The sequence below is a fragment of the Mesoplodon bidens genome (assembly GCF_964165515.1).
Source record: "Mesoplodon bidens genome assembly, chromosome: 20".
In the NCBI taxonomy this organism is placed as follows: Eukaryota; Metazoa; Chordata; class Mammalia; order Artiodactyla; family Ziphiidae; genus Mesoplodon; species Mesoplodon bidens.
The window spans coordinates 36,672,279-36,700,014 of NC_138181.1; the positions used below are offsets into that span (position 1 = coordinate 36,672,279).

Consider the following 27,736-nt stretch of genomic DNA (forward strand, 5'->3'; position numbering starts at 1 on the left):
CCTGCTTACTGTTTATTCTGCATCAAGATTCACTTTCCCATCTGTCCTGTTCTCCGAGACAGATACATTAATTTCCTATTGCTGCTCTAAGTAGTTCATGTTTAGCAGCTTAAAATAACACAAATTTTATTCTCTAACTTTTCTGAAGGGCAAAAGTCCAACATCCGCCTTACGGGCCTGGAGTCAAGGTGTCAACAGGGCTGCTCGTTTTGGAGGTCGCCTGCGTCCCGTGTTCCCTCCTCCATCTTCAAAAGCATCATCCATCTCCTTCACTGACTGGGTTTGTCCTCACATTACCTTTTCTGTCTTGGACCCTCGTGCCCCCTCTTCTCAGACCCTTGTGATTGCACTGGGTGCACTCAGAGAATTCAGGATCATCTCCTCATTTCACAATCCTTAAGTCAATCACACCTGTCAGATCCCTTTTGCCATTTAAGGAAACGTGTTCACAAATCCACGGATTAGGTCACGAACACGTTAGGGTTGGGGGAGCCTTATTCAGCCTGCCGCACCAGGCTTTCTCAGCCTTGGTACTGGTAACACTTTCTTGACTGGGTAATTAACGATCTGCTGTGGTGGCTTGTCCTGCGCGTTGTTAGATATTTAGTAGCATCCCTGCCCTCGACCCATGAGATGCCGGTAGTTCCTCTCCCCCTAGTTGTGACCAGATGTCACCGGTTGAGACCCACTGCTTCACACCATGCTGGGGATCATTTAATAAAGCAAAGCTAAGCATGTCCATCTCCTGAATAGAATTCTCTATTTGTTCCCCTATTACTTTCAACAGACTACCCATACTTCTTAGCATACCATTCAGGTTTTCCATCATCTGGCTTTGCTGACTTCTCTGGGCCCCATCTGCCCCCACTCCCTGTCCTCTTGTCCTCCAGATATTCTTGTGGTCCCCCCAAATATGAGGTTCTCTCACACCCCCTGGCGTTGTAAAATATGTTTCCCTCTATCTGCCTAAAAATCCCCTTCTCCTATCCTTTATGCGAGAAACTTTTATTTATGTCTCCTCAAAATTTAGCGGAGATGTCGGAAAACCGAGGTCTCCTCCCTGTGTCTGCTGGGAGCACCCTGAGGTTACCTGTCAGCACGCTGGTGTTTATTTCCTCTTCTCGCTGCACTAGTTGGTGAGCTGTTTAGATCTCTGACTTATATCTGTATCCATGGATCTAGCACTCTTCCTGCAACAAATTAGGTGCCCAATAATTGCATTGCTTTTTGAATGAATGAATAAATGAACCCCATGGCTCAACTTGAATACGCTCTCCAGTGCCTGAGATCGATGAAGAATATTGCTCCAAGATATTGACAAAAAATAACCTGCTTTTCTATTTCAAAATAGAAACTGAATTAATTCTCCTATCCTCTCTCATGGAGAGAACCCCTCACAAAGAGATTATCTGGGCTCTTTTATGAGTGTTTAATAACTATTTAGTTATTATTTTCCCCCAAATTAAGTTCATGCTCAGAAACTACCTTTGCTTACTAAATAGGCTTAAATTAAGGAATAAATTAGAAAAATCCCTTCCGTGGAGAATCTGGCAAAATCAAAGCACCCAATCCTAGATTTCACATCACTGTGAAAAGGCTAGGTATGTCAGGGCGGTTTCGTGAGTTACCCAGAAGCCCATGGTTGATTCTGCAATTTAGATTTTGACTTTGCAAGCAGCAAACTGTCCCCTGGCACTTCCAGCCTTCACAATGAAACAAAATCCACTGCTTTGCAAGGTCCCAGCATTTGGTATATACTTCGGACAATGAAAGTGTCAAAAATGGTTTCTGCTGCTGTGCATTTTATTCTTCTTGTCATCTAACGTTACAAGTTTCTCTTAATGGGTGTAAACTGGAGACTCTTTAGTAAATACCCCTGAAAACGCCTGCACGTAATGTTCACTAATGACTGTTTCCTCTCTTCGGAGCTAACATTAAGAGGATGTTTAGAGAGGATGGATGTTATCTACCTGTTAAATATATTCAAGTAATTTGTGTAAAACACAGAAATGAACGAAATTTCCCCCGTGCTACATTTTTATCATTCCAACTAAAAATCTGCACACAGACCTTGTAAGGAGAAGGGTAAAAACAAAGTTTCATTATCCAGAATATGTTAAAACTTCATAGGCTAAAGGAAGGTTTTGAGATTGCCTTTAATTCCCATATAAGGCTGACTAAAAGGTGCTTTTCCTCTAAACCACCATTTCATAAGTTGTTCCTAAAAATATTTGATTGAGGGCTAGTGTCCTGTAAGTGATGTTGGTGAAAACATTTGGCTAAGACCTTGGCTTGCCTGGTTGAATCCCAACTGTGTGTCCTTGAGCATGTTACCTAACCTCTCCGTGCCCCTCTCCGTTCCTTCATTTGTAAAGTGTACCTGGAAGGTTTCTTAGAGGATATGCCTTCAATTAGGACTTAAAAATTGGGAGAATTTCAGTAAACTAGGATGAAGACAAGGATACAAAAAGGTGAGAATAACAGCATGAGCCAGGAAACAAAGTACAGAGCATACTCTGGGCAGAGCAAATAGAATTTATCTTAATTCCTTGAATTTGTAGTGTGTGTTTTCAAAGTGCTTTCATATATGTTATGCTATTTGGGAATTAAAACCAAAAAAATCACGTGGAAGTTTATAAGAAACATATTTTATTTTACATAAGAAAAAGGTGTGTTTTAGGGGCTTCCCTGGTGGCGCAGTGGTTGAGAGTCCGCCTGCCGATGCAGGGAACACGGGTTCGTGCCCCGGTCCGGGAGGATCCCTCGTGCCGCGGAGCGGCTGGGCCCTTGAGCCATGGCTGCTGAGCCTGCGCGTTCGGAGCCTGTGCTCCGCAACGGGAGAGGCCATGACAGTGAGAGGCCCGCGTACCGCAAAAAAAAAAAAAAAAAAAAAAAAGTGTTTTAGAGAAAATGAATGACTTTTATAAAGTCATCAAGTAATAAATAATGCTTAAGAAGAAATCGAGTCTATACCAGGGAAGGTTTGCTTGCAATGGTGAGATGACTGTTTATGAACACTGCAGATGCAGAGTGCGTGCGATTTCACTCTTAACTGCATGTAAGGAAGGATAAAAAAGAGAAGTATCCAAAGACTCAGAGTCTCGTCACAGATAAACAAAATCTGGCTTGGCCTTGCAGGGGCGCATCAATGACGTCTCTCAGTGTCTTCAGTGTTACTCCCCAGCTCTTACTCAGCTCTCTGGTGAATGGTAAACCTAATTCAAGTTAAAGATTTTATTTGATCCAAATGTGCCCCAGTACACAAGAGCTAAAGAGCGTAAGTTCATGATGAATCAATCCGATGAATGAAGATTGTGATGGCGTTAAAATATGTTCACAAGCTATTTGATACTCCTCCCTTCCAGGGATAAAGCTTAATTCCCCTCCTTTACCCGTTGTGGGCTGTACCGAATGACTGGATTCTAATAAACTGAAGGAGCCGAAGGCGTGGGCGTGCCACTTCAGAGACCAGGTAGTAAAGGCCAGTACAGTGCAGCTTCCTCCTTGCCTTCTGGCTTGATTCACACACGGTGGGGATGTCACCTGCCATGTCAGGAAAACAGCCAAGCAACCCTATGGAGAGACCCATAAAATGAGAAACCAAAGCCTTCTGCCAACAGCTATGCAAGAGAGCCATCTCAGAAGTGGATCTTCCAGCTACAATCAAACCTTTAGTTCACTGCAGCCCTGGCCAATGTCTTGGCTGCAACTGCTTGACAAGCACTGAGCCAGCACCTATGACCCAGACCCCTGCCAAATTTTTGACCTGCAGAAACTTTGAAATAACAAATGGGATAATTTGTTAGGTAGCAAAAAATAATGAATAAAAAGGTAAACGTGAATAAGGTGTATGAGGACTGTCTTCCATCAAAGGGCAGAGATTATGACTGAATCTGGGTTGTAGGGAATAGGATTCTTCCTTGATTATTTAGTAACTTGACCTAGAAAAGTAAACAACAATTAAACAAGAAGGGCTTCCCTGGTGGCGCAGTGGTTAAGAATCTGCCTGCCCATGCAGAGGAAATGGGTTTGAGCCCTGGTTCGGGAAGATCCCACATGCCTCGGAGCAACTAACCCTGTGGGCCACAACTACTGAGGCTGCGCTCTAGAGCCCGCGAGCCACAACTGCTGAAGCCTATGTGCCTAGAGTCCCTGCTCTGCAACAAGAAAGCCACTGCAGTGAGAAACCCGAACGCCTCACTGCAACTAGAGAAAGCCCGCATGCAGCAATGAAGACCCAACGCAGCCAGAAATAAATAAAATAAATAAATTTATTTTAAAAAACCAAAAATTAAGCAAGGAAGTACAAAGAATTCTGAACCTGATCCAGCTAACTTTTGACTACTAATCTCTCCCTACAGAAAGACATTACTTTTCAATTCAAGTCTTTAGTAATATATACTAATTCAAGTCTCTACTACGTATATTTTTCTGGTTTAACGACAGCAGTGGTATGCTTGTTAAATCACTTATAAATTGACACTGTTTTAATGTGCTGTTTCAATTTTCAAAAATGATTAGATTTTTTCATTTAAAAAAATTGGAGTCCTTATCTTTATGTATTTACATGCACACATCCTTGTGTAAATTTGAAAAGCTATGCATTGCCCTCTGATTTATATAGAGCCCTGACTTTTATTTATTTTTATTTATTTATTTATTTATTTATTGCGGTACGCGGGCCTCTCACTGCCGTGGTCTCTTTCGCCGCGGAGCACAGGCTCCGGACGCGCAGGCCCAGCGGCCATGGCTCACGGGCCCAGCCGCTCCGTGGCATGTGGGATCCTCCCGGACCGGAGCACGAACCCGCGTCCCCTGCATCGGTAGGCGGACTCCCAACCACTGCGCCACCAGGGAAGCCCTGCCCTGACTTTTAAAAAGCAATTTCAAATAGCGTTCATCCCAAAATAGAATGGTTGCATGAATTTGGGTAGGGTCTCGCTTAGTTCAGCTATCAAAAAATGAAGAGGATTTTAATATACACACTAAAATATATTTGGCATATACGGCCACGTTTTCTAAGACATGCTAAACCTATAAGAGAAAAAGCAAAAGCTGCTTGCTCTACAACCCTCCCCTGACTCCCTCTGCGCCCACCGACGTCCAAAGAGGGCAAGCAAAGGCCTGCCAGGCAAACCTCGGATTTTAGGACAGAATAAGAGGATAAGGTCCAAAATGTGGGTGTACGGAGCAGCTCAAAGACAAAGGCAAAACCTCAAAGCAAAGAACAAGTTGGAGCTTCTGAGGTTTCAACTGCCTCCGCTTTCACGATTCAGCCCCGGTGGGTGGCAGGTGGGCTGCGCCCGCGCTCACATTTCGTTCCCTGTAATCCCGCGTCCCGGCCCGGGGCGCTGAGCCACTGCGCCTGCGCCCGGGAGCCCGGACCGCGGACGGGGGCGGGGCTTCCGGGGCGGGGCCGGGCGCGCGGGATATTTGAATCTCCTCGCGGCCGAGGTACGTGCCCGCGCAGACGTGAGGTTGCGCGGCAGTTTTCTCAGCGGGGCCGTGCAGCATAGTGGGGCACAGGGCGGCCCGGGAGATGGTGGAAGGACCGGGCTGTACTCTCAATGGAGAGAAGATTCGGGCGCGAGTGCGCCCGGGCCAGGCGGTGACGGACATGCGGGGCCGAGCGCTGCAGAGCCCGGGGGGGCCCGGTTCGCCGCCCTCGGCCTCTGGGGCTGCGGGCTCCTCACAGGTAAGCCGCTCCTATATCTGGCGAGGGGACCAGCAGGGCGAAGTGGAATAAAAACCCCGTCGGGTTTCCAGGGTCCAAAGTGTCATCTCTTTGCTCTGGTCCAGGCTCCCTGGGGCCCCGCGTTCCCGAAAGCTGACCTTATCTTCACCGGAGGGAGAGGGCCGTGCTATTGCGCATGCGCAGTTGAGAGCGGCTGGGCCGCTGGGCTAAGGCTGCCGTGGAGAGGCCCGGGCGGGGAGTGACGGAAGGTGTTTTATTCCAGGTCGCTTAACTTCTTTACAGCCCAGCGAAAGATGGTCCCTTCTGTCTAGAGCTGCATTTTCTGCTGTTAATGTTATCAGATCTCCGCAACCCCTGACGTGTTCCTTTCTTCACATTTTTAAGACAATAAGCTTTGTAGGATAAAATTCTAACTTCTCGCTTGCGTAATCTGCAATTGAAAATGTATCACAACTAATGTATAATTCTGAAATTTCACATAGAAGATTTAGCAGCAACCTTCCCACTCAACTTAATATTGCCGTCTAATGAATGGGCAGTGAAACCCGTTTTGGTTCCCTTAAGTGGATTTATTGCTTTTTAAAGGAAATTGTAGCACAGCTTCTTGCCACTCAGGCATGCATTCCACATGGTGTGGTATTCATTTGCTAAGAATTTAGAACTTAGAACTAAATTAGAATTTAGAATTTAGAACTAAAAATATTCTGATCAAGCCATCGAGCCTAAAAGCCCTTTAGATGTACGGATGGTTGTATTTCATGGATGCATGCTGTATTGCGCAGTACTTCAATTTCTCCTGCAAAGCTTCATCATAGCCTTTGGTCCTGGAAGAAAAAGTTGCCTGCTGTGAAGTTAGCATCTGCTTACAACTTGAAAGAAATGAGGTTCTAAGTTTGAGAAAATACATTTTCAAACTTGGAAAAAGTAAGTTTTGCATCTCCTTCCAGTTGCCCTTGTACTTTATTTATTTTTGACTTTATATGTCACTTAGTACTTTGCACCTATTCTTTTATTGTAGCGTTTCTCTCAAAATCATTTCAGGGTACCACAGAGATGGATCTTGAGTGGTCTCTTAAGAATATTAATGTTTAGAAAAATCAGTCATTCAACAAAATTTTGAATACTCAAGGAACCTGGGGAACAAAAACTAACACCCATCTTGTGGAGTCTATTCTTTAGTTGGGAAGATACACAGACATTCATTAAGTAAGAACAGAAAGAAATATACATTGATAACTTCTCTAAAGAAGGGATACACGGTTCCACAAGAACTTACAGGAAGTTCAGGGAAAGCTTTGCTGAGAAAGTAACAGTTAAGCTGAGGTATGAAGGGTGAGGAGATATGCAGACCTGAACTGAAGGTTGGCAGGCGGAGCACTTCAGGCAGAAGAATAGCAAAGGAAGAGAGCTGCGAATACATGAGGGATCGAAAGAAACCTGGTGTGGCTGGAAAAGGGAGGATGAGATGGAAGGAAGGTGGTTTGAAATAAGACAGGATTGGGATTGGTGGGTCGGAGTCAGACGCTGGGGATCTTTGTAGACCTGGGTAGGGTCTCTATTCATTCTAGGAGTAATGGGCGTCTTTGAAGGGTTTTAAGATCCACTGACACTTTGAAAAGATCACTCTACCTTGCAAAGGTAAAATAAAAAGAGTGGAGGAAAGGCAGGGTAGATGCAGCTTCCTCAGTTACACGAGGACTGAAGGAATCCAGGGGGGCCTGCCTGGACCTTGGAGGAGGTGCTGGTGGCGGAGATGAAGAGAAGGGAACAAAGTCGATGTTTCGGAAGTAAAGGCAGTAGGGCTTGGTAACTATGGCATGACATGTTACAGGTGTCATCATTGACATCATTCAACAATAATATATTTTGTATTAGGTCTTAAGCTTGCTCCCGAGGATACAAAGATGAGTTAGATAAACTTCCTTCTGTGAGAATCCCACTTAATGTTTTTGTGTGTTTGTTTTTGTTTTTTTGCGGTACGCGGGCCTCTCCCTGTTGTGGCCTCTCCCGTTGCGGAGCACAGGCTCCGGACACGCAGGCTCAGCGGCCATGGCTCACGGGCCCAGCCGCTCTGCAGCATGTGGGATCTTCCGAGACCGGGGCACGAACCCGTGTCCCCTGCATCGGCAGGCGGACTCTCAACCACTGCGCCACCAGGGAAGCCCCTGTTTCTCTGAGTTTTGATCCACTGTCTTGTCAGCATAAAATTATGCAACTCTGTAAGCACATTGCATAAAACTCCGTTGGAGCTTTGGAACCTTATGGTACGAAACAACATTGGAATATGAATGAACATGTCTGGTTAATGAGCTGTGAAGAGTCAATGCTCCGATTTTAATTGTTGGGTGGATACAGTATTGTAGTGAAATTGGTATGTAATCTGCATACGTTTTCGATCTCCCTTCACAACACAGGACAGGAAACAGTTTATTTAGAAGTATTCATGTCATTCGGAACCTGATCCCCCGGCTCCTCCGTCACCCCTTCAGGCTCATACATGTAGCCGGCTCTTCCTATACCCGTCTTGGTCTTCAGTGTGCCTCGAGCAGAGCGGGCGTCTCGTACACAGTTGAGTGGATGGAGAAGGGCAAAGCTCTGACTAGCGCAAAACTGGTTTTGATGAAGGATGTACAACTAAATGCAGGTCGGACTCTTTCTTCACGAGTATGTGTTTTGTTATGTATGTTAGATGGAAATTCCTATTACAAGAAAATCGTGAAGCCACATAGGAAAGGTTTTCCTCCCTCCTTTGCCTTCTTCATGGTGGGGGGGAAAGAATCAGAGCTATTTTTATTGCCAGTACGTAAAGGAAGGAGCTATCCACAGAGACTCGTTTTCCAGCCAAATGAAGCTTACTTGTTTAAATCCAAAAAGGGGTTTTAAAATTGCATTATAGTCACTAGCTAATCTTCTTCAGTGGATACTGGTAATGGTTTCACCTTAATGACTCAGCACTCAGCATTATATAGAGTCATGGAACAAGGTCAACAGAGAACAGACAACAGTCTCACGGATGAGGAAACTCAGGGAGATGACTCTCCATGGCCACTGGAGCTTTCACCAAACAACGACGTATTGGGGGTGATGTAGAGAAAAGGACATATGATTATCTTGATTTTGAATTCCAGCTCCTTTGTTACTTCCTCAGCTGGAGCTGCTTATACTTACATCTTTGCTTATTTGGTCAGGATTAGATTAGAGGACATATAAAACTCTTAGCTTAGTGCCTAGCGATGTAAAGTAAACGTCCTGGCAATTGTTTGTTCCTTTTTCTCCCACATCAGGGCTTTCTCACCAGACCCATTTACCAGAGGCATGACCTATTCCCTTATGAAGGGGTGTAATCTTTTGGTGCCCTCATGTTGTGTATAAAGCATTTAGCCTCTGAGTAAGCACTTACAGCCTCTGCTCTTACAAAATTGTAGACTATATTTTGATGAAAGGACCTAAAGACCTCTATTGGGGCTTAGAGACCATTTTAAAACTAGGTTCTTTGATGGTTTAAATTGGTAGAGAAGTGACTTCTGATTACTGAAAGTGTCGTTGTATTAGGAAAGTAAAGCATGTGGGAGACAAAAAGGAGGACAGACTATGAATGTAAATATGGTTTTATTTTCTTCCTCTCTGGGGAAAATATGTAACCGCACTAGAGCTGAAACATTTATCTATGGAAAAGTCTTATTCTCTTCTGAAAAGTTCATCTTCCTTGTTCACCCATGGATAGGCAGGATAAATGGTAATCACACAATAAATCATGTGCTGTCTCCGAAGATATGTGTTGTTTTGACGATTTCATATTATTAAGCCACTTGAAAATGGGAACGTGAACCCTTCTCAGTCCTACTTAAAATTGTGGCAAAGGAGATTTTCCTCTCTATTTCAGGAAAAAAAAAAAAGGATGAAATGTTCAAATAATACTGTAATAGGATTATAGGGGCCAAAATGAGAAAGTCACATATATATTGGGCCATTGTGTATAGTTACAGCAAAAATAATAGGCTTGTGGAAATTAATTTTTGAATTTGTCTGGACAGCTGAAGCTTATACAAAGAGGTGATAACCCCAGATTCCACAGTAGGGCAAGTGAATATCTTGTAAATCTTTGGTTTATTGCAAAAGCCTTTCCCAGTTTGTACACAGGCGCTCTCAAAATAAATGGAACAAACCATCACTGGTACACCAGAATTTCCCCTAAATGGAGTTTTTAAGAAGCAGTTAAAAATATATGCAGGTGCTTGAGATGGGCGATTATAAGTTGAATTTTTTATTTTGCCCTGAGTATATTATCTAAAGCTGATTATTTTAGAAATGATAGTGTACTGGGAATCAGGGGATTTGGTCAAGTGCTCACGTGATAGACAACTGGACAAAAAGATCTTTTTGTATCACCTCAAAACCCAAATAAGGTATTGGGATAGATGTTTTCAAAGCAGCCATTTAAATGCTAAGTAAGCATCTTAAATAAAAACCAGGACAGGCTGGGACTGGTTGCTGAAACTACATTAATCTCTTCCTAAACCTTCCTATAAATTTCTTTTTACTTTATGGGAAACTCTGGTAAATATAGTATTTTACATCCATCTTGCTTTTTGGTAGTCAGGAGAATTTGGTCCTCCTATATATTTAAGCCTCACTCCATTGAGGATAATTAGAAAATAAGAGACTAGGGTGTTAATAATTTTCAAAGGAGATAAAACAGGTGGTAGAGTAGAAGTTTTTGCCAAGAAACCTTGGCAAACCTTGGTAAAGCAAGATGGGGATGATGGGTGGGGAAGACAGCAACCCTGTATTTTAAAGCCACACTCAGTTTTAAGAGGGGAAGAAGGAGGGATCTGATTAATCCCACAGATGTTTCCTGAATCCCAGGCATTGTGTGAGGCTCCCAGGGATATTAAACACCAGAGTTACTTTTCTCCAGGAGCTTATGGACAAATAAGGGAGAAACAGAAGTCACAGACAGATCATCATTCAGTTTGTTAAATCCCATCATAGTGGTTGGTGAAAACACTGTGCTGGGTTTGGCAGGTTGAAAACCTCAAGATGATTCCTCTTTCCAGTGGGGAAATTCCAGTACCAGAGAGAGGGACACACAGTACATGTGAGCAAGGAAGAGGTTATACTAACATGTCATTTTAAACCCAAGCACCTCATCAAGTATTAAAAAACGAATTCTGGGACTTCCCTGGTGGTCCAGTGAATTGGCACTAGAGTTCATCCAAGAAAGAGAAGAGAAATCAGAGGCAAATGTTCTGAGGACATGGTGACACGTGTCTGTAGTTCCTGATGCTAGAATCTCCCACAGGTTTTTTTTTTGGGGGGGGGCGGGGGTTTGTTTTGTTTTTTTGTTTTTTGGTTCGTGCAGAACTGCAAGGCTGTCACTATTAATTACTCCTGTGCATTCGTCATTGGTCTCTCTAAGTCTGTGATTGATTCCGCAGTTCTTATTTTGCAGAGGGGAGATGTAAAGCCAGTTCTTTGAACTTTAGGCAGTTGGGAAAGTTTGGCATTGGCTGTAGCCATTACAACTGTGAATGGATTTAGTGGAAGAATAGTGTCTGTTCATGCCTTCATCTGCTTGGGCTGCTATAAGAAAATACCACAGACTGGGTGGCTTAGACAACAGAAATTAATTTCCTTACAGTTCTGGAGGCTAGAAGTTTAAGACCAGGGTTCCAGCCAGTTGTTTCTGGTGAAGCTCTCTTCCTGGTTTGCTGATACCACTTTCTTTTCACATGGCCTTTCCTCTGAGTATACAGGAGGAAGAGAGTGTGTTCTCTGGTGTCTCTTCTTATAAAGATACTAATCCTATTGGATCAGGGTCCCACCCTTATGACCCGATTAAACCTTAATTACCTCTTAAAGGCCCTATTTTCAAATACAGTCACAATGCGGATAAGAATTTCAATGTAAAGAGTGTTGGAGGGGACAAGATTTAGTCCCTAGCAATTTTCAATCTTTTTTTCTTCTTTTTAACATCTCTTATCCCTTTATCCCTTTGAGCTAAATACCACAGTTGTCTTTTTTTTTTTTTTTAAAAACAAGGACCAATTTAGTCAAAGAATAGAATGAACATATCATCTTAAATATATAGGATGACAGATGTCTGTAAACCAAAAGTCTGAGAGTCACTGAATGGTAACATCCTAACATAAGTGGAGGGAGAGTTGTGATTTGCTCACAGACAGTATCTAAAACTTTTATAGTTTTATGATACCAGTATACATACTGCCCAGCTTAAGAAAAAGAGCATTATCTATGTCATCATTTTCTATGTCATTATGTCATTGTTACTTGGAAGGCTAGTCTATTGATTTCTTTAAAAAAAAAAAAGATAGGTTGGCAGGGCTTCTCAAGGGATATCTAAACTCAACCCATTCCTTTCCTTCACCCACAGAAGAACTGAGATTTTATGTTTGTAATTTCCTTGATCTTCTTGATACTGGTCAGTTCATATGTTGTAATTCTAACAATATGTTGTTTGGTTTTGCATATGCTGATGGGGGAAGGAGTAGTGGGTTTCTTTTTCCTTTATTCTGGACACTGCAGTTGGGGAGGGAGAGAGGAGAAGACCTCAAATCAGATCCCCCTCCTTGGGGGAACCCCAGGCTTTATCTCTGATCCCCCATATCCCACAAGACCATGAAATTGAAGCTCTCATTCCTTATGTCTGGTAAAATGCCTTTCTGATAAAAGCTGGCTTCTTACCTTTGGGGTTCTCTCTCACTTTTACTTGGTTTTTGACCTCTTATTCTTCCTTACTGGCTTACGAGTCAAAATGTCTTGTTTTCATATCTTATCCACCATTTTTAGCTGTTTGTATCTGAATGCTCTTCCGAGGACCTTGGCTGCACGTTGGAAATGAAAGACTCTGTGCCCTAGTTTTTAGCTTTAAAACATTCACATCATTTTTCTGTGCTTTTCATATGCACGGAGCGATGTGGTCCTGGAAGAAGTTCATTTTGATTGTGTGCCAATGACTTTTTTTCCACTTAATTTTTATTTGGCCTCTCTCTTTTTAAATGACTGCCTAGTAATTTGACAAAATGTATGTAAACGGCTGATTACATTATTTGACTTGTTGGAGATTATTCTCACTGGATGTATCTGGGCATGAAGTAATATAAAAACATTAAGAATTAAATTATGATTTTTGTTTCGAGTTTGTGTGTGTTTACATATGTGTATGTATTTTCTCCTAGGCTGCTGCACTGAATAATAATAAAGATTCCAGCCAGAATTTCTTGAGGCTGTTTAATGGACACATTTACAGTGGCGTGGAAACTCTGGGGAAGGAGCTCTTTATGTACTTTGGGCCAAAAGCTTTACGGTAAGGTAAATCTGTACAGTACGTCTTATCTCTCTATGTTTAGAGATGTGTAGAAGGCTTTTCTTGCAGTTTGCTGCATGTCACATTTAAATACATAGAAAGTACTCCATTTTTAAGAGAGCTCTAATACAAGAGGTTGAGATTCTATCATGGAAAGCAATAAGCAGAAGAAGAATGAATTGTGATGTCATTGTTCCTTGAAGGGTTAGTCAATTTATTTCTTTTAAAAAAAAGATGACAGTCTGGCAGGGCTTCCCAAGGGATATTAGAGCATTCCAGCTCTGTTTTGCCCCTCCTCAAACTCCCCAGGATGCTCTTTTCCCTCTCATTTTCACCAAATATTTATTGCATTTAGCGACATTATTCTCTTTATATTTATGACAGCTCCTCATTTGGTTTGAATGTCTCTCTGGATTTTTACATTTTTCTCTCTTCCTTCTTTCTCTGAAGGCTTGTACGGAAATGGAAACTTATTTATAGATTTCAAAAGTTTCCACAGAAGTAACCGGTTCCCTGCTGTTTCACAGTGCTTACGGAAATTCATTGCTAACACATTGGTTGACTTAATGATAAAAATGTCAAAAAGTATGTAATCACCTATCTAATTTTTGCAAAACATACAAAAAAAGGCCTGTGGATTAATATGTCTCTCAAATCTGTCTTCTCGGAGTTTAGCCTAATCTGTTGCAAACTGTAAATTTAAATCTTTTTTAACGTTTAAGATATTAAGATATTAATATTAAGATATTAAACAGTTTTCACCTTCTTAAAAGTTGTTACTGGACCCCATGCTTCTAAGTGAAGGTGAATAATGGTTGCAAAGAGATAATATGACTCTATGATTGTTATTTATTGCATCTCATCTATTGCATGTTTAGAGTACTTCAGACATTACGTGATTGCTTTTCCTTTGACGTGGTCTCTTCATTGTCAGCAGCTGCTGTCCTTGGACAGCGTTGTCCCTTCATGGTTTCTCTCAGCCTGGAATTGATAACATCAGCTCACGCCTCCAGGTTCATGCAGCAGTGATCTACTGCAGGCTACATTATTGTGGTAATAGATTGATTGATGTGATTGAAAATTCTTTGCTCCAGACAGAGTAGGACACAATGGGATCCATGTAAGATAGTTGAAAACATTGATATGTTATTGATTCTCTGTTGTGAGGTGCAGATTTATTTCTATAGCACGAGAGGGAGGTTTTTATCAAGTATTCTCCACCAGACTGGTAAGGGGGGAATCATTTCTCGGTGCAGAGCTGTCGGCAAGTGTTCCATGAAGTTCTAAACAAGGGCAGCTGTTTCCTCAAACGAAGTAACTAGTACCATCCCTGGCGAGTACGTGTCTCAGTACATGGATGGGGACCATTGCGATTCCTACGGCCTTGACTGCTATATGATGTAACAGTTCAAGGTCATTGGCAGATCAGCTGTTTGAATATGAAGTGAGCAACCTAAAATCACCTGTATTCCCTTTCACAATTTAACATAAGTTACGAAAATGCTCTCCTAACCTACGCTTCTTGGGAGGATGGATGACAGTGTCAGAGAAATGGGGTCCTGTGTAAGGCTGCAGGTCTGTGAGCGTGAGATAGAAATGTAGTCTTCATTTCTGACCTCTGTTTCCTCCCCACCAAGCTGGTCTGCTCTTTAGAAAGCCGATAGTAGGAAACATGCTTAATGATCACAGTTCTCCCTCAATAGGCAGCTTCTCACAACTAAAATTGCCCATGGATTTAGTACATCTTATAGGCCAGGCCATGAATCTTCCTGGGATTCATTTGTTATGAAAGTAGAATACAGGCCTAGCCCTCTGGAAGAGAATCTGCCATGTAAAATCCACACTTCAGAAAGATACAAATTAGACAGTGACTGTTTCTGTTGCTAAAAGATGTATCAAAGTGCTCGAAATAGTGCCAGAAAACAATAAAAATGATTTGATATGAGTTTATTTTAGGAGCGCAGATGTGGCGTTAGGGGTGATTGACACCTATACTCTTTCTGAACACTTTACAGAAGCTCTTCATCTGTAACAAACAAAAAAGGGTCATGTTTAATTTTTTGTTAAATATGTATCAAATACTCATTAGAGCAAACTGAGAAACAATGAACAAACAAGAATAAATTTATACCTTCACAATCCCACTACCGAATAGAATCTCTATTAACCGTGAGTGCATGTATTGCCTGTACTACGTTATTTGTAACTCTGTTCACCCAGACGTGCCCATCCTACAATCTGCTATTTTCAATCAAAAGGAACGCAACTTATATCGTGAACTTATATATATATATATATATATATATTATTTTTTTTTTTTGATGAATATCTTTTCTAAAACACTTTGGTATTTCCAACTTATGGTTTATGTGACTCCAATTGTTTGCAATTACATGCATACTCAGAGACCAGAAACTGTATCTGAAATATTTTGGAGGCTTTGCCATTTTAGTGAAACATTATACATAATCAATTTTGTAATTTATTGGAGCTTGAGTGATATGATCCTCTAAAGAGAAATGCAAGAGATAAGGTGACAGTTCTTTCTGGTTTGCTGAAAAGTCTTTAAGGAATCCATGATACGCTACTTATAAGAGGGTTTTAGAGCTTAAACATAGTTTTGTAATCTGTCACCTAACATGTTAGGAAAAGTTGGAGTGTGATAAGGACTCCAAATGAAATATTATACTTCAGAGTAGTGAATACCTACTGTTTGTCCAAGTGCCCACTTATATTTTGGGGACAGCATTTCCTCTGGAAACTGATCATCTGGTCCCAATAACCAAAGAATTCAAGTTGAATTTAGCATAATCTTACTTAACTTTCTCTCCCACGTAGTCGATTGGGTCAGCCCAAGTTCTTTCGTGAACTTTCTCAGCTGGAGCTGAGATGGATTAGGCTCTCGTGATGGAGGAAAGCTGGGGCTGTGAGGCCGTAAGACTTGTAGGTGGCCATTGGCTTGTCCAGAAAGACAAGGTGATGGAAAATACAGCCAGCCTCCATAAAGCAGAGAGGATCCCAGAGGCATTTGAGCCCCTAATTCCCTCTGTTGCTAAGATCCATCCACCTTCTCGCCTTGCCTGCGGTGTGATTCTTCAGCCTTCCTGAGACTCCGTAAGCCACCATATATCCCTTAATGCCTACACTTTTTTTTTTTTTTTAAATCTTTATTGGGGTATAATTGCTTTACTGGCTCATGGATTTTGTTTTGTTTTTGTGGTACGCGGGCCTCTCACTGTTGTGGCCTCTCCCGTTGCGGAGCACAGGCTCTGGACACGCAGGCTCAGCAGCCTTGGCTCATGGGCCTAGCTGCTCCATGGCATGTGGGATCTTCCCGGACTCGGGCACGAACCCGTGTCCCCTGCATCGGCAGGCGGACTCTCAACCACTGTGCCACCAGGGAAGCCCAATGCCTACACTTTTTGAGCTGGGTCTCTGTCACTTGCAGTTTAAGAAAACTGACCATTAAAGTAATCTACAGGTAGAAAAATACATATTTTTAATTTTTTAAATAGTAGCTTTTATCTTGTATTTCAATTACCATAATGCTTTCATGTGTAACTGGAGAAAATATAGAAATCTTTACCGCAGTCATTTACGTTCCCTTCTTCACCCGACAGCCTACAGGGTCGGGTCACTAGTTCTGCCGCTTTCCTTTTCTTGCTTCTTTTCACAGTACACATCATCTTATTGCAGTTTTTCCCATATTTTAAAGTAATATATAAGCCAATTGTAAAACCTTAAGATAGTTCCAAAATATCTAAAGGAAAAAGTAAATACCACCCATAATTACTACTGTTAAAAAGAAAACACTCAACAGTTTTTGTAAATATCATAGATAAAATATAAATTGTATATATACCATATATAGTTTATATTACATATGCATGAATTATAATATGATATTGCATGTTATGATTTTTATATAAACAGGAATTTTAATTTATATTTTTCCCTTTTTACATAACATGCTTATTGCATTGGTCAGTGTCAAAATGTACATTAATATTTTCAATGTGCACAAAGTGTTCTAGTCTATGGACGTATCATCATTTTTTTAGCTGCCTACTGACTACCTACCCTGCATATTCCTGTCCTTAGGGAGTCTCTCCACACTCAGGTCCCCCAGCCCCCCGGGGGCAGACTGCTGTTGCCTGTTACTCAGTGAGAGGTTCGTGATAGGGAAACAGAGGTTCTTGTTTCTTCCAGAGCAGCTTTAATTTTGGGCAGGCCCTGAACATGTGGGCCTCAGGGCTGCAGCCCCTCTCCTCCCTAAAGCAGCCTTGCTTCCTTCGCTGTGTGGGTGGCCTTAGGTCAGAGAGTTTCCTTGCTCTCTCCCCTGGGACTGGTGCCTTGAGTATCACGGCAGAGTCTGCACCAAAGTTGATTCCCTGCCTCATGCCTAGAGGCAGATGGCTTTTGCTTCCGTTCTTAACAGCAGTGCACTTGGCCTGGGCCTGGAGGCAGAAGGGTTTCCTTCCCTCCGCAGTGGCAGACTGCTTGCTTATCCTTGTTACACAAGACTTCCTCTGCCTGCAGGTAGTTTCCTGTTACTCCTTCAGGGACAGACAGCTTTTTGTTTGTACCTCTATTGGCTAGAGCATCTTAAAACTTTCTAAGACTTCTGCTTTATGTAAGAGGCATGTTCAAGAAGCAAGGAGACAGGGTTTCATGCAGGCAGGTCCCATGTCACCAAGGGTGGCTCTTTCAGGTCCCCTGCCGTGACTCACATCTTACTTGTGGGCAGCTAACTTGTGGGTGCCTGTGGGAAAGAGCTTACAAGTGAGGGCACACTCTCCTTGTGTCTGGGGCTCCAGAGATTCTAAACCGTCAGACTAGCCACACTATTTAAAAGTTTGTTGAAAATATTAGCTGTCTCTTTCTCCCATACACTTCCCCAGATGGAATACTTTGTGTGTCTGTCTTTCCACAGAGGGGCTTCTCACTCTTTGGAATTTATTTCACCTGGCTGCCTGCAATGTCCTGTCTCTGATGGGCTCAAGAAAATTTAGGATTTTATAAATACTGTGATTTTTCTCTCCTTGTTAGGGTGGGATCCATACTCACTTTTAGCTTCTATATCCTAAGTAGAAGCAGAACTCCCTTTTACCTTTTCAACATAGTTAAGACGATATCTTTCTTTTTATAACCTCTTTCTTTGAATTCCCAGCATAAGTTTTACAATCTTTATATTCAGCTATTTTACACGCTAGTATCCATATGACACTTTTGACCACTTGATAATTTTCATAAGCAACTGCCTCTTCTGCATGTGTAGTTGTCATTTATCTGAACCTGTGACAGTACTCTTGTTGATGCTATTTGTGTTTGGTTAAGGATGTTCAGATTATTCTGCTAGTGATAACCAGGAAGAATGTGGCTGGTGGTTAAAATAGTATTGGGTCTTATTTATTGATTTGTTTTAGGCAGTTATTTCGAACTAGAGGAATTTTCTTACTCTCACTTCAATTTTTAGTTTGAACATAATTTTTATATTAGAATTTTGGTTGCAAGCGACAGAAGCCCAACTTAAACAAGCTTAGTAATTATTTATTATAAGAAAATGGGTGTCTTTTGATACCGGAAGATAATGCAGTCAGGCTTCAGGTAGAACTGAAAGCAAAGACTAAATGCTATGAGGACTCTGCATTTCTTGATTCTGTTCCCCGCTGAAATCTACTGTCATCTGTGTCTCTGCAGACAGGCCTCTCTTGGCTTTTCTGGTGCCCATGTCAGGACACATTACCCTAGACAGCTCCCATGATAGATCTCCCAATCCTAACGAGAAACTGATCTCTCTGTGTCCCAGATAAATTCTTCAGGAAAACGCTGATGAATCCAGCTTGATCCAGGTTTCCATTCCTGAATCAGCTGTGTGAAAGGCATGGGATCAGAGGAAAGGACAGAGAGCACTCCCGGTTGGGCCTAAAGCCCACGGTGGGCAGGCAGTCATGTTATGCAGAGTGAATGGTCTCAGGTAACCAGTTGGATTGGGAGTGGATGGAGCTTGAGAGGATCAAGAGATAGAAATAAGGATCTAATAACATTTTCCTAAACTGGCTTGATAACAGTGAGGAATCTCGGAAAGGAAATCTGACTCTGGAATGCAAATGTTAATAGGGGCATATGTCCGAGTTTATAAAACATCAGTATGAAAATTGTTATAACAGTACAGGTATTTACTGTGCCTTGAAAATTTTCATGGTACTGATATGTTTTTCTTAGTTTAAGATAAAGGGTACTTAATAATAAACAAAATTTATTGGTTTATTGGGGCTCAGTTATCATAACATTTTTCTATTTCATAAAAATTCATTAAAATAAAATTTATTATAAAAATAGTTACTTTTATGCACATTTCCCCCTGAATAGATTTATAAGACCAAAAAAAGGCATACTTATTTGATTTGGGGTTCTTACTGGGGCTACTCCTGCATTTGAATTGGGTCTTAACCTTTGAGATTTTATATGTAGATGCAGTTTCATTATAGAAAGTGATTTAGAATCCACTTTAGGAGCCATGCAGCTGAAAAGATTTTAGGTATGATGGCTTCTGGGCATGACAGTTGTATACCTTTCACTGGCATTGAACCTCCATAAGCTAAATTATGGAGTACTTACAGGCACACATTTTTCCTGTCAAGAACTATGGGGCATGTAAAATGCATTTATGATTGATAGCAGGGCACACAGAGTTTAAAACCCACATCTTTAAAGTTAGACTGGTTAACCTTGTACAATATTATAACATGGTGCTTTGGAATTAGAAGCACAGAGCAGTAACATTTGCTGCCAAAAGAGCCATATTTATTAACTCAACAAACTACAAGGAGAAGGGTTTGAAAGGCAGAAAACAATATTTCATCTTGAGAGTCATTTCTGATCTTCATCATCAGAAGTCTCGTAAAACCACTTTCTTTTTTCTTTTTTTTTAACTGGACATGCTAATCAATCCTATAAAAACTGAAAGACTACGAATTTTTCATCACTGCATTGTGGCTTTCAAGTTAACTGTAAATATTTATAAATCCCCTCTTCCCAATACATACAAAGGTAGAAGGAAACTAAAAGAATGGAAGACAATAGCATTTTGACTTGTTCTCTTTTCTTTTAATATGAAAGATTTTGCAAAAATTTGTTTCACTGTGTTATCCCAAAGCAGGGGTGGGTAGAAAAGAGTAAGTGTCTTGAATTGTAGATCTCATTTTGGAATAGGTAGACATTTCCAATCTACTGTGGCTAGAAATAAGGAATGTGAATGTTGGTGGCTTTGTAGAATTCATAAAAACACCAACTATAGGCGATTTAAATTTAGCCTTATCTCACCCCAAGCCTTTGAATCAGAGAAAAAGCTGAGAGACAGTAGACTGTTGCGTGAATAAAAGATACCTCATCTGACAAGAAAAGAGAACAGGGGTGTGTTTTCTTGGGCTTACTGTCAGGGCCTTATTATTTCTCTAGGAACTTATTTTCTTTGTGAGTTGAAAGAATGATTGCCATATCTAGTTTTATAAGGATACAAAGCCATTAACAAAAATATGATATTAACTATCATTTTGTGCCCTTGAAGTGTCTATTGTGACTAACATTTCTTTGCTTATATTCCAAAAAGTGAAGGAACAAAAATTTCATGCATGATATACTTACTGCCGCTCAAAGATGGGTTTGCTTTTGTTCTAGGATTCATTTTGGAATGAAAGGCTCCCTCGTGATTAATCCAGTTAAGTCTAAAAATAAAAATGGACTTTCCCCTGTGTTTGAAGTACAGCTCTCCAAAGATCTGATTTGTTTCTTTGACTCATCAGTAGAAATCAGGTAAAAGATTGAATTAAAAATTGCTTCAGCTGCAAAACTGCCAGGTTGGCTCTGCAGTTGGGTTTGGGATGTCACATGTGAAAATAAATAAACAAAAAATGTTAAAGTAGTTTATAACTGATAAAACGTCATTTTAAAAGAGTCTTCAAATAACATGTTTTGTTAGGGTCGTCATTGTTTGGCTATGTAACTCTTATAAGCTGGTTAACATAAAGTGTTTATGTTTATATCAAAGGTCATTTTAAATGACACTTTGTGAATTGTAACCAGGCACATGATTAATGTGTTTTCTATTCCTTTCTATAGAAACTCAGCAGAAAGCCAACAGAGAATAAGAATGATGGAAGAATTAGACGTATGTTCACCTAACTTTAGTTTCTCAAGAGCAGAAAGTGAAGTGAAAAAGCAGAGAGGACGGATGCTGTGTGACGTGTTAATGGATCAGAAAGTGTTGCCCGGGGTGGGAAACATCATCAAAAATGAAGCTCTCTTTGACAGTGGTCTTCATCCTGCTGTTAAAGTAGGTTTTAAGTAGTTTTTAAATGATTTCTATATTTTTAAATACTGTGAAGGGACCAATGTGGAACACTTAAATCGGCATGGCAGTAACACATTCTCCCCAGACAGACTTCTGGGGTCTTTGCTCACGTCAGCTTCTCCGTGAAGCCAACCCTGGCCTCTCTTTTTAAAATTGCTGTGTGCATCCCTGCCACCCACTTCTTCCTCCCAGGCTTCCGTAACTTGCTTTCTTTTTATTTTTCTCCACACCACTGATCACCTTCAAATATAGCCTGATACTTACTTGTTATATATATTGTTTAGGATCTGACTTCTGCTAGAACACAGTCCCTTAGGAGGAAGGTGTCTGTTTGGTTCGTTGATGTATCGAAGTATCTAGAATACAGTGTCTGGCATTTGGAAGGCATTAAAGAAATATTTGTTGAACGCATGAAAGAGCTAAGCTCACAACTTTCTTTTACTTTCTGGCATATTAAATTCACACTCTACACACACTCATATATTCCTATTTGTACCTATTCATGACATTAGAAAATGCTGTTTTGGTGGAATGGTAAGAATGGAAGTCAGGTAGCAGAGAATAAGGAATAAGTGATTAGTGAGGAAATGGAAACAAAACTTAGCTTGGAGCAAAGGGAAAATATTAGACTGCTGGATGGAGAAGTTGGGACAAGAGCTGGATTTTTAGGGTTTTTTTTTTTTCTTGTTCTTCAACTGGAGTGACATGAACTAATTTATATGTTGGGAAAAAAAAAAAAAAAAACTGGCCGAGAGGGAGAGGTTAACATTGTAAAAAAAAAAAAAAAAAAGGAATGGTGATTAATAGGGCCAAGTTGTAAGAAGGTCAGAGCGGTTAGAACTCAAACCCAGGTGGAAGGATACATATATTTTAGTTTCCAGGGAAGAAAGCTACATTAGGGCTTTTATCCAGACCCAAATAGTCTCTATTAACTAAACCATCTTTTACGTGATTCCCAAGGTACCTATTTATTTTGTGCAATTGCTTCCCAGAGAGTTTTTATAAAATTCAGATCAGTAGGAAATAAGTTTTCAAAGAAACCAGTTAATAATTGTTGTAGACTTGGTTCTGTTTTTTGACAGTTGGAACAAGCTTGACAAATTTCTATAATATGGGAATGATGAAACAGAATTCTAACACTAATGAGCTTATGAGCTTTTTAAAATCATCTAGAACTCTATGGAAAATGTTTTTGAAAAAAGTACCCAGAGGGCCTCCCTGGTGGCGCAGTGGTTGAGAGTCCGCCTGCCGATGCAGGGGATGCGGGTTCGTGCCCCGGTCTGGGAGGGTCCCATATGCCGCGGAGCGGCTGGGCCCGTGAGCCATGGCCGCTGGGCCTGCGCGTCCGGAGCCTGTGCTCCGCAACGGGAGAGACCACAGCAGTGAGAGGCCCGCATACCGCAAAAAGAAAGAAAAAAAAAAAAAAAAAAAAAAAAAAAAGGACCCAGAGTGTTGTTGACCAGAACATTGTTGTTATCTTTGATAAACTGACAATTTACTTTTTATCAGTACATCCAGCCGGCCGTTCATCTAGTAAAGATCGTTTGGCCATAATGCGTGAGGGGGGTAAAAATTAATATTTCTGAAGCTTAGCTATTAGCCCCCTAAAAGCACACGCACAATGATTGAAAAAGTGAAACTAGCCGTTTAAGATGTGACTGAACGTAGTACATAAGATGTGGTAAGAAATAAATGAATTTGAGAAGTACATATGTTTTAAACCTTAAATAAATGAAAAAAGAATACTTTTAGAAGGATTATGTTGATTAGATGGTTTTAGATTTTATAGGCACTGATAAATTTGTTTCTGTTGTATAAAGATATACATATGTATTCATATACACACAACAAAGGTGGGTCTTTAGAATTTCTTCTGGAATGACTATTGAAACTACATGTGCCCAATGATCATGAATTCTGCAAAGGGTGACCCTGAGGTTTATGCTAGGCTGTGTCACAAAAAAATTCTTCAGCAAGGTCTGTTTCTGAGTTCTTCCATGTGTTAACATGTACTTTAATATTAAAGCATGTCTATAAATTCATATCTTTTTAAAGCTTGATAGTGACCTTGGTGACCATCTACTCCTGTACCTGTTTGTCCCTTCTTTCTGGTCTTTTTTTTTTTTTTTCCTTTTTCTCCTGCAAGACTTTTCAAGGTGGCTGATAGACAATGCTGGGACTTTGAAGATGTCCAGTACAGAATAGATATTCAATAAATATTTGAATTTAGAATTGAAGTTTATAAGAATGGTATTTTTCTAAAATTGAGGTATAGTTAATTGGCAATGTTGTGTTAGTTTCAACTGTACAGCAGAGTGATTCAGTTATATACATATATGTATTTTTCCAAATCTTTTCCATTATAGGTTATTAAAAAATACTGAGGGGACTTCCCTGGCGGTCCAGTGGTTAAGACTTTGCCTTCCAATGCAGGGGGTGTGGGTTTGATCCCTGGTCAGGGAGCTAAGATCCCACATGCCTCGCGGCCAAAAAACCAAAACATCAAACAGAAGCAATATTGTAAAAAATTCAATGAAGACTATAAAAATGGTCCACATCAAAAAAATATAAATCTTAAAAAAAATTAAGGTACTGAGTATAGTTCCCCATGCTATACAGTTAGGTCCTTGTTGTTTATCTATTTTCTATGTAGTCGTGTGTATCCATTAATCCCAAAGTCCTAATTTATCTCCCACCCCACCCCCAGCTAGCCCCTTTGGTAACCATAAGTTTGTTTTCTATGTCTGTGGGTCTATTTCTGTTTTGTAAATAAGTTTGAGAATGGATGGTATTTTTTATCTGTAGTACCATCACTTAAAAATATACACTGTTAATAACACTGAATAGATATATGAGTTTTAGAAGAGATGCATATATTTCGAATCTATTTCAAGTACTCTTAGGTAGAACTGGCAAGTGGTATTGTTTTTCTACAATAATGAACAAATTATGAAACTCTCCTGAGTTGTTTTTCTATTTTAAGGTTTGTCAGTTAACAGATGAACAGACACATCACCTTGTGAAAATGATACGTTATTTCAGCCTTCTTTTTTACAGGGTAAGAGCAAAAATTTTTCAACTATGTAAAATGTCAGTTATTTCCCTTTGATTGCACCAGAAATGTCAAGGCTGTATGTAGCCATCTAGTGGTAAGAGCATAGAGGTGCAATAGGGGAGAGTGACACGTTATGGGCATAATTAACACCTTGAAATTTTAGGTCACAGGTCGGTCCAAACTTGTCTAACTCTATATTAAATTATCTTTACACTAAGTTGGGGGACAGCTACGTTAGCATTTTACTTACTTAGACTCTTGTTCTAATTTTGGATATATAAAAGTAATATATAGGGCTTCCCTGGTGGCGCAGTGGTTGAGAGTCCGCCTGCCGATGCGGGGGACGCGGGTTCGTGCCCCGGTCCGGGAGGATCCCACATGCCGCGGAGCGGCTGGGCCCGTGAGCCATGGCCGCTGGGCCTGTGCGTCCGGAGCCTGTGCTCTGCAAGGGGAGAGGCCGCAACAGTGAGAGGCCCGCGTAACAAAAAAAAAAAAAAAAAAAAAAGTAATATATAGGTAGCCTAGAGAGAGATTCAGTACTTTGGGATAAATATAGACTTCAGTTCAATCAGATTTTGCCACTTACCATCAGTGTGGTTAATATTATTTAGGTAACTTAATTTAGATTTAGTTTCTTTATCTGTAAAATGGGATAATAATACTTCTCTATCTACCACAGAGACTTTTGAGAATAAGTCCTCACTAAACTGTAAATTTTTAAAGTTGTATATATACATATATATGCATATATAGAGTTAAGTAAACACATTTTGTCTTTAAACGAAGTATCATAAATATGTCCTTTTTTCTCTACGGTCCATTTCCTGTATTCAAAATGTTTGTTTTTACTACTGTTAGAAAGTCAGGTATTGTAGGCTTCTTCATTAATTGGCCTAAAGTGTTAATGAGCCTCTTGCTTTACATACCTGTCCTGAGTATCGATGGCTATTTTAGTATTACATATGCTCACTTATTCTAGGGAAAGATGATTACAGATACCTATCCATTTTCTGCTCAGATTAAGATGGGCATTTCAGTACTTTGTTTAAATTAATATGAGTTGTTCCTGTAATTTTCAGCTTGTAATATGATCCACCATATTTCTGGGCTTTTAAATTTTCACACTGCTGATGTAAATCCCTAACATTCTCTTTGTAGGAGCTTTAACTGTATGTGAGTAGACTAAAACTGTGACAGAGAGTATCAGTGTCTTTTGAAATAGAACTTATGCCAAAACAGAACATGTTCACTGCTAAGATGGCATTTAAATTTTTCTTTCTCAGTGAATCTGTAAGATTAAAAACAAAAAACTGTCCCTTTTCAGGTCAACAAAGAAGATGATCTTGTTAAGTGTTTCTCCCTAGGAATAAATTTTTTGACTGTTGAAACAAAGTGAGCAGCTTCAGTGTTCTAAAAATAATCAGATTTAAAGCTATCTAGTCTTTTTCTTATAACCACATAATTATGTTTAATTATAAAAACCTTAAAAGCATGAAAGACATTGTAAATTATAGAACTTTTATATCCCATTTAGATAGGAGGGTAAAGCCATGCAAAGAGCAATTTTGAATACTAATAAGTTATAAAATAATGACTTAATTATTTCACACAAATCTTATTTGACAAATGTTGCTGAATCTTGTCAATACCTTTTTCTCAAAGAAAAGGTTATGAGGACATATGTATAAACATATGTACATTTTTAACAAATTACTTTTAGAAATGACTTTGAAGGATATATCTTTCAATACTATTTTGTAGATAACATTGTAATGTTTGTTTGTTTGTTTGTTTTTAGTGCCACAAAGCAGGATCTGCTGTCTCTAACCACTATAAGGTTTACAGGCGTCCTAATTGTGGTCAGTGCTGCTGCAAAATAACTGTGTGTCGCTTAGGGGAGAATAAGAGAATGACATATTTCTGTCCTCACTGTCAGAAGGAAAATCCTCAACATGTTGACATATGGTGAGAAATCTAATTTAAAGTTTACTGTTTGCCCTAATTCTCTAACAAAAAGGCTATTAATAAGAGAACATAGTTGAATAGCTATCAGGCTGTTAAGAACAGAACATAACTCACAAGTTTTTGAACCCTTGGAAGGAAATAGTAAATAATATCATCCAAAAACCAGAATGAGCTGAAGATGACTTATGAGCCTCTTCTGAATTCAGTAGAAAATCTCTAACTTTGATGTTAATATCCAGGCTTTGACTTTCATCTCCTTTGTAGAGTGATTACCAGGAGGTGTAGTTTTGTCAATAATTGGAAAAATGCAAGTATTTTCCAAAGTTCTTGCTTTTGAAATAATATTATAAAACATTAGCAAGCTCTCTTTACAAAATTGCAGTCTTCTTGGTGAAACAACCAACTACTTACTAAGCACATGTGTGCTGATTCAGCCAGTGGCTAAGTAAGTCTGTTCCCATTCTGCATTCCAAAGCTGGGGAAGTAACCACAGGATGGGCTCAGGGACCCACTGTGGGATGAACTTGAACTAAAATCCCATTGATCACCTGACCTCCACAAGCTCCTACTCTGACTGGCAGAGCACAGTGGTGCTTTTGGTCTCCTGGAATTAGTGTCAGTTCAGAACCAGTGTCCAGTAGTCCTCAAAGCTTTGACAGTTTCCTTTTTCGCAGTGTACTTACCCCGGTAAGGGGCCATAGGTCCCTTTGGGGAAGGCTGGCTGAAATATTAACAATATAAAGGAGCTGAACTATATGTGATTACAAGCCAAAATAACCAGTACAGACATGAAGCACATAAAGTGCTATAAAAGTCTGGGGAGATGTTAGAAGTTTATAGGTATACAAAAGGTTGGGAAAATCTCATAGAAAAAGCGTAATTTGAAGTTTATTTTAAAGAGATAGGGGGACGGGGTCAAGATGGCCTACTACAAGGATGCGGAATTTCCGTCTCCTCACAACTAGGGCACCTACCAGGCACTGGTGGGAGACCACAGACACCTAAGGGGACGGGAGGAACCCCCAGCAACTGGTTGTTTCAATTATACTTTTATTTCTCTTAATGTATTTTTTATCATTCTAATTTTATTTTGTTTTTTATTCTTTGATATTGTACTGCTCCTTTTTTCCTTTCTTCCTTTTTTTTTTTTTAACCACACCACGAAGCTTGAGTGATGTTGGTTCTCAGACCAGAGGTCGGGACCAAGCTGCTGTGGTGGAAGCTCCGAGTCCAAACCACTGGACTAACAGAGAACCTCAGACCCCAGGGAATATTAATCGGAGTAAGGCCTCCCGGAGGTCCTCATCTCAGCACCAAGACCTGGATATATCCAACTGCCTG

At 40.3% G+C, this 27,736-nt stretch overlaps 1 protein-coding gene across 3 annotated transcripts in view; it reads left to right on the forward strand.

Annotated features, from left to right (window-relative positions):
* The first annotated feature begins 5,432 nt into the window (after positions 1-5,432).
* NEIL3 (nei like DNA glycosylase 3) overlaps positions 5,433-27,736 on the forward strand; it is a 45,190-nt gene continuing 22,886 nt past the window's right edge. For 2 of the 3 annotated variants that reach the window (XM_081221075.1, XM_081221074.1), the window contains exons 1-4: positions 5,433-5,695; positions 12,895-13,022; positions 20,703-20,837; positions 21,144-21,357. In XM_081221075.1, coding sequence (XP_081077201.1) covers positions 5,540-5,695; positions 12,895-13,022; positions 20,703-20,837; positions 21,144-21,357 — 633 coding nt within the window. In that variant the 5' untranslated portion in view covers positions 5,433-5,539. Of the gene's footprint in view, positions 5,696-12,894; positions 13,023-20,702; positions 20,838-21,143; positions 21,358-24,358; positions 24,434-26,228; positions 26,396-27,736 lie in introns of all 3 variants that reach the window. The other variant, XM_081221076.1, reaches the window with a different exon arrangement.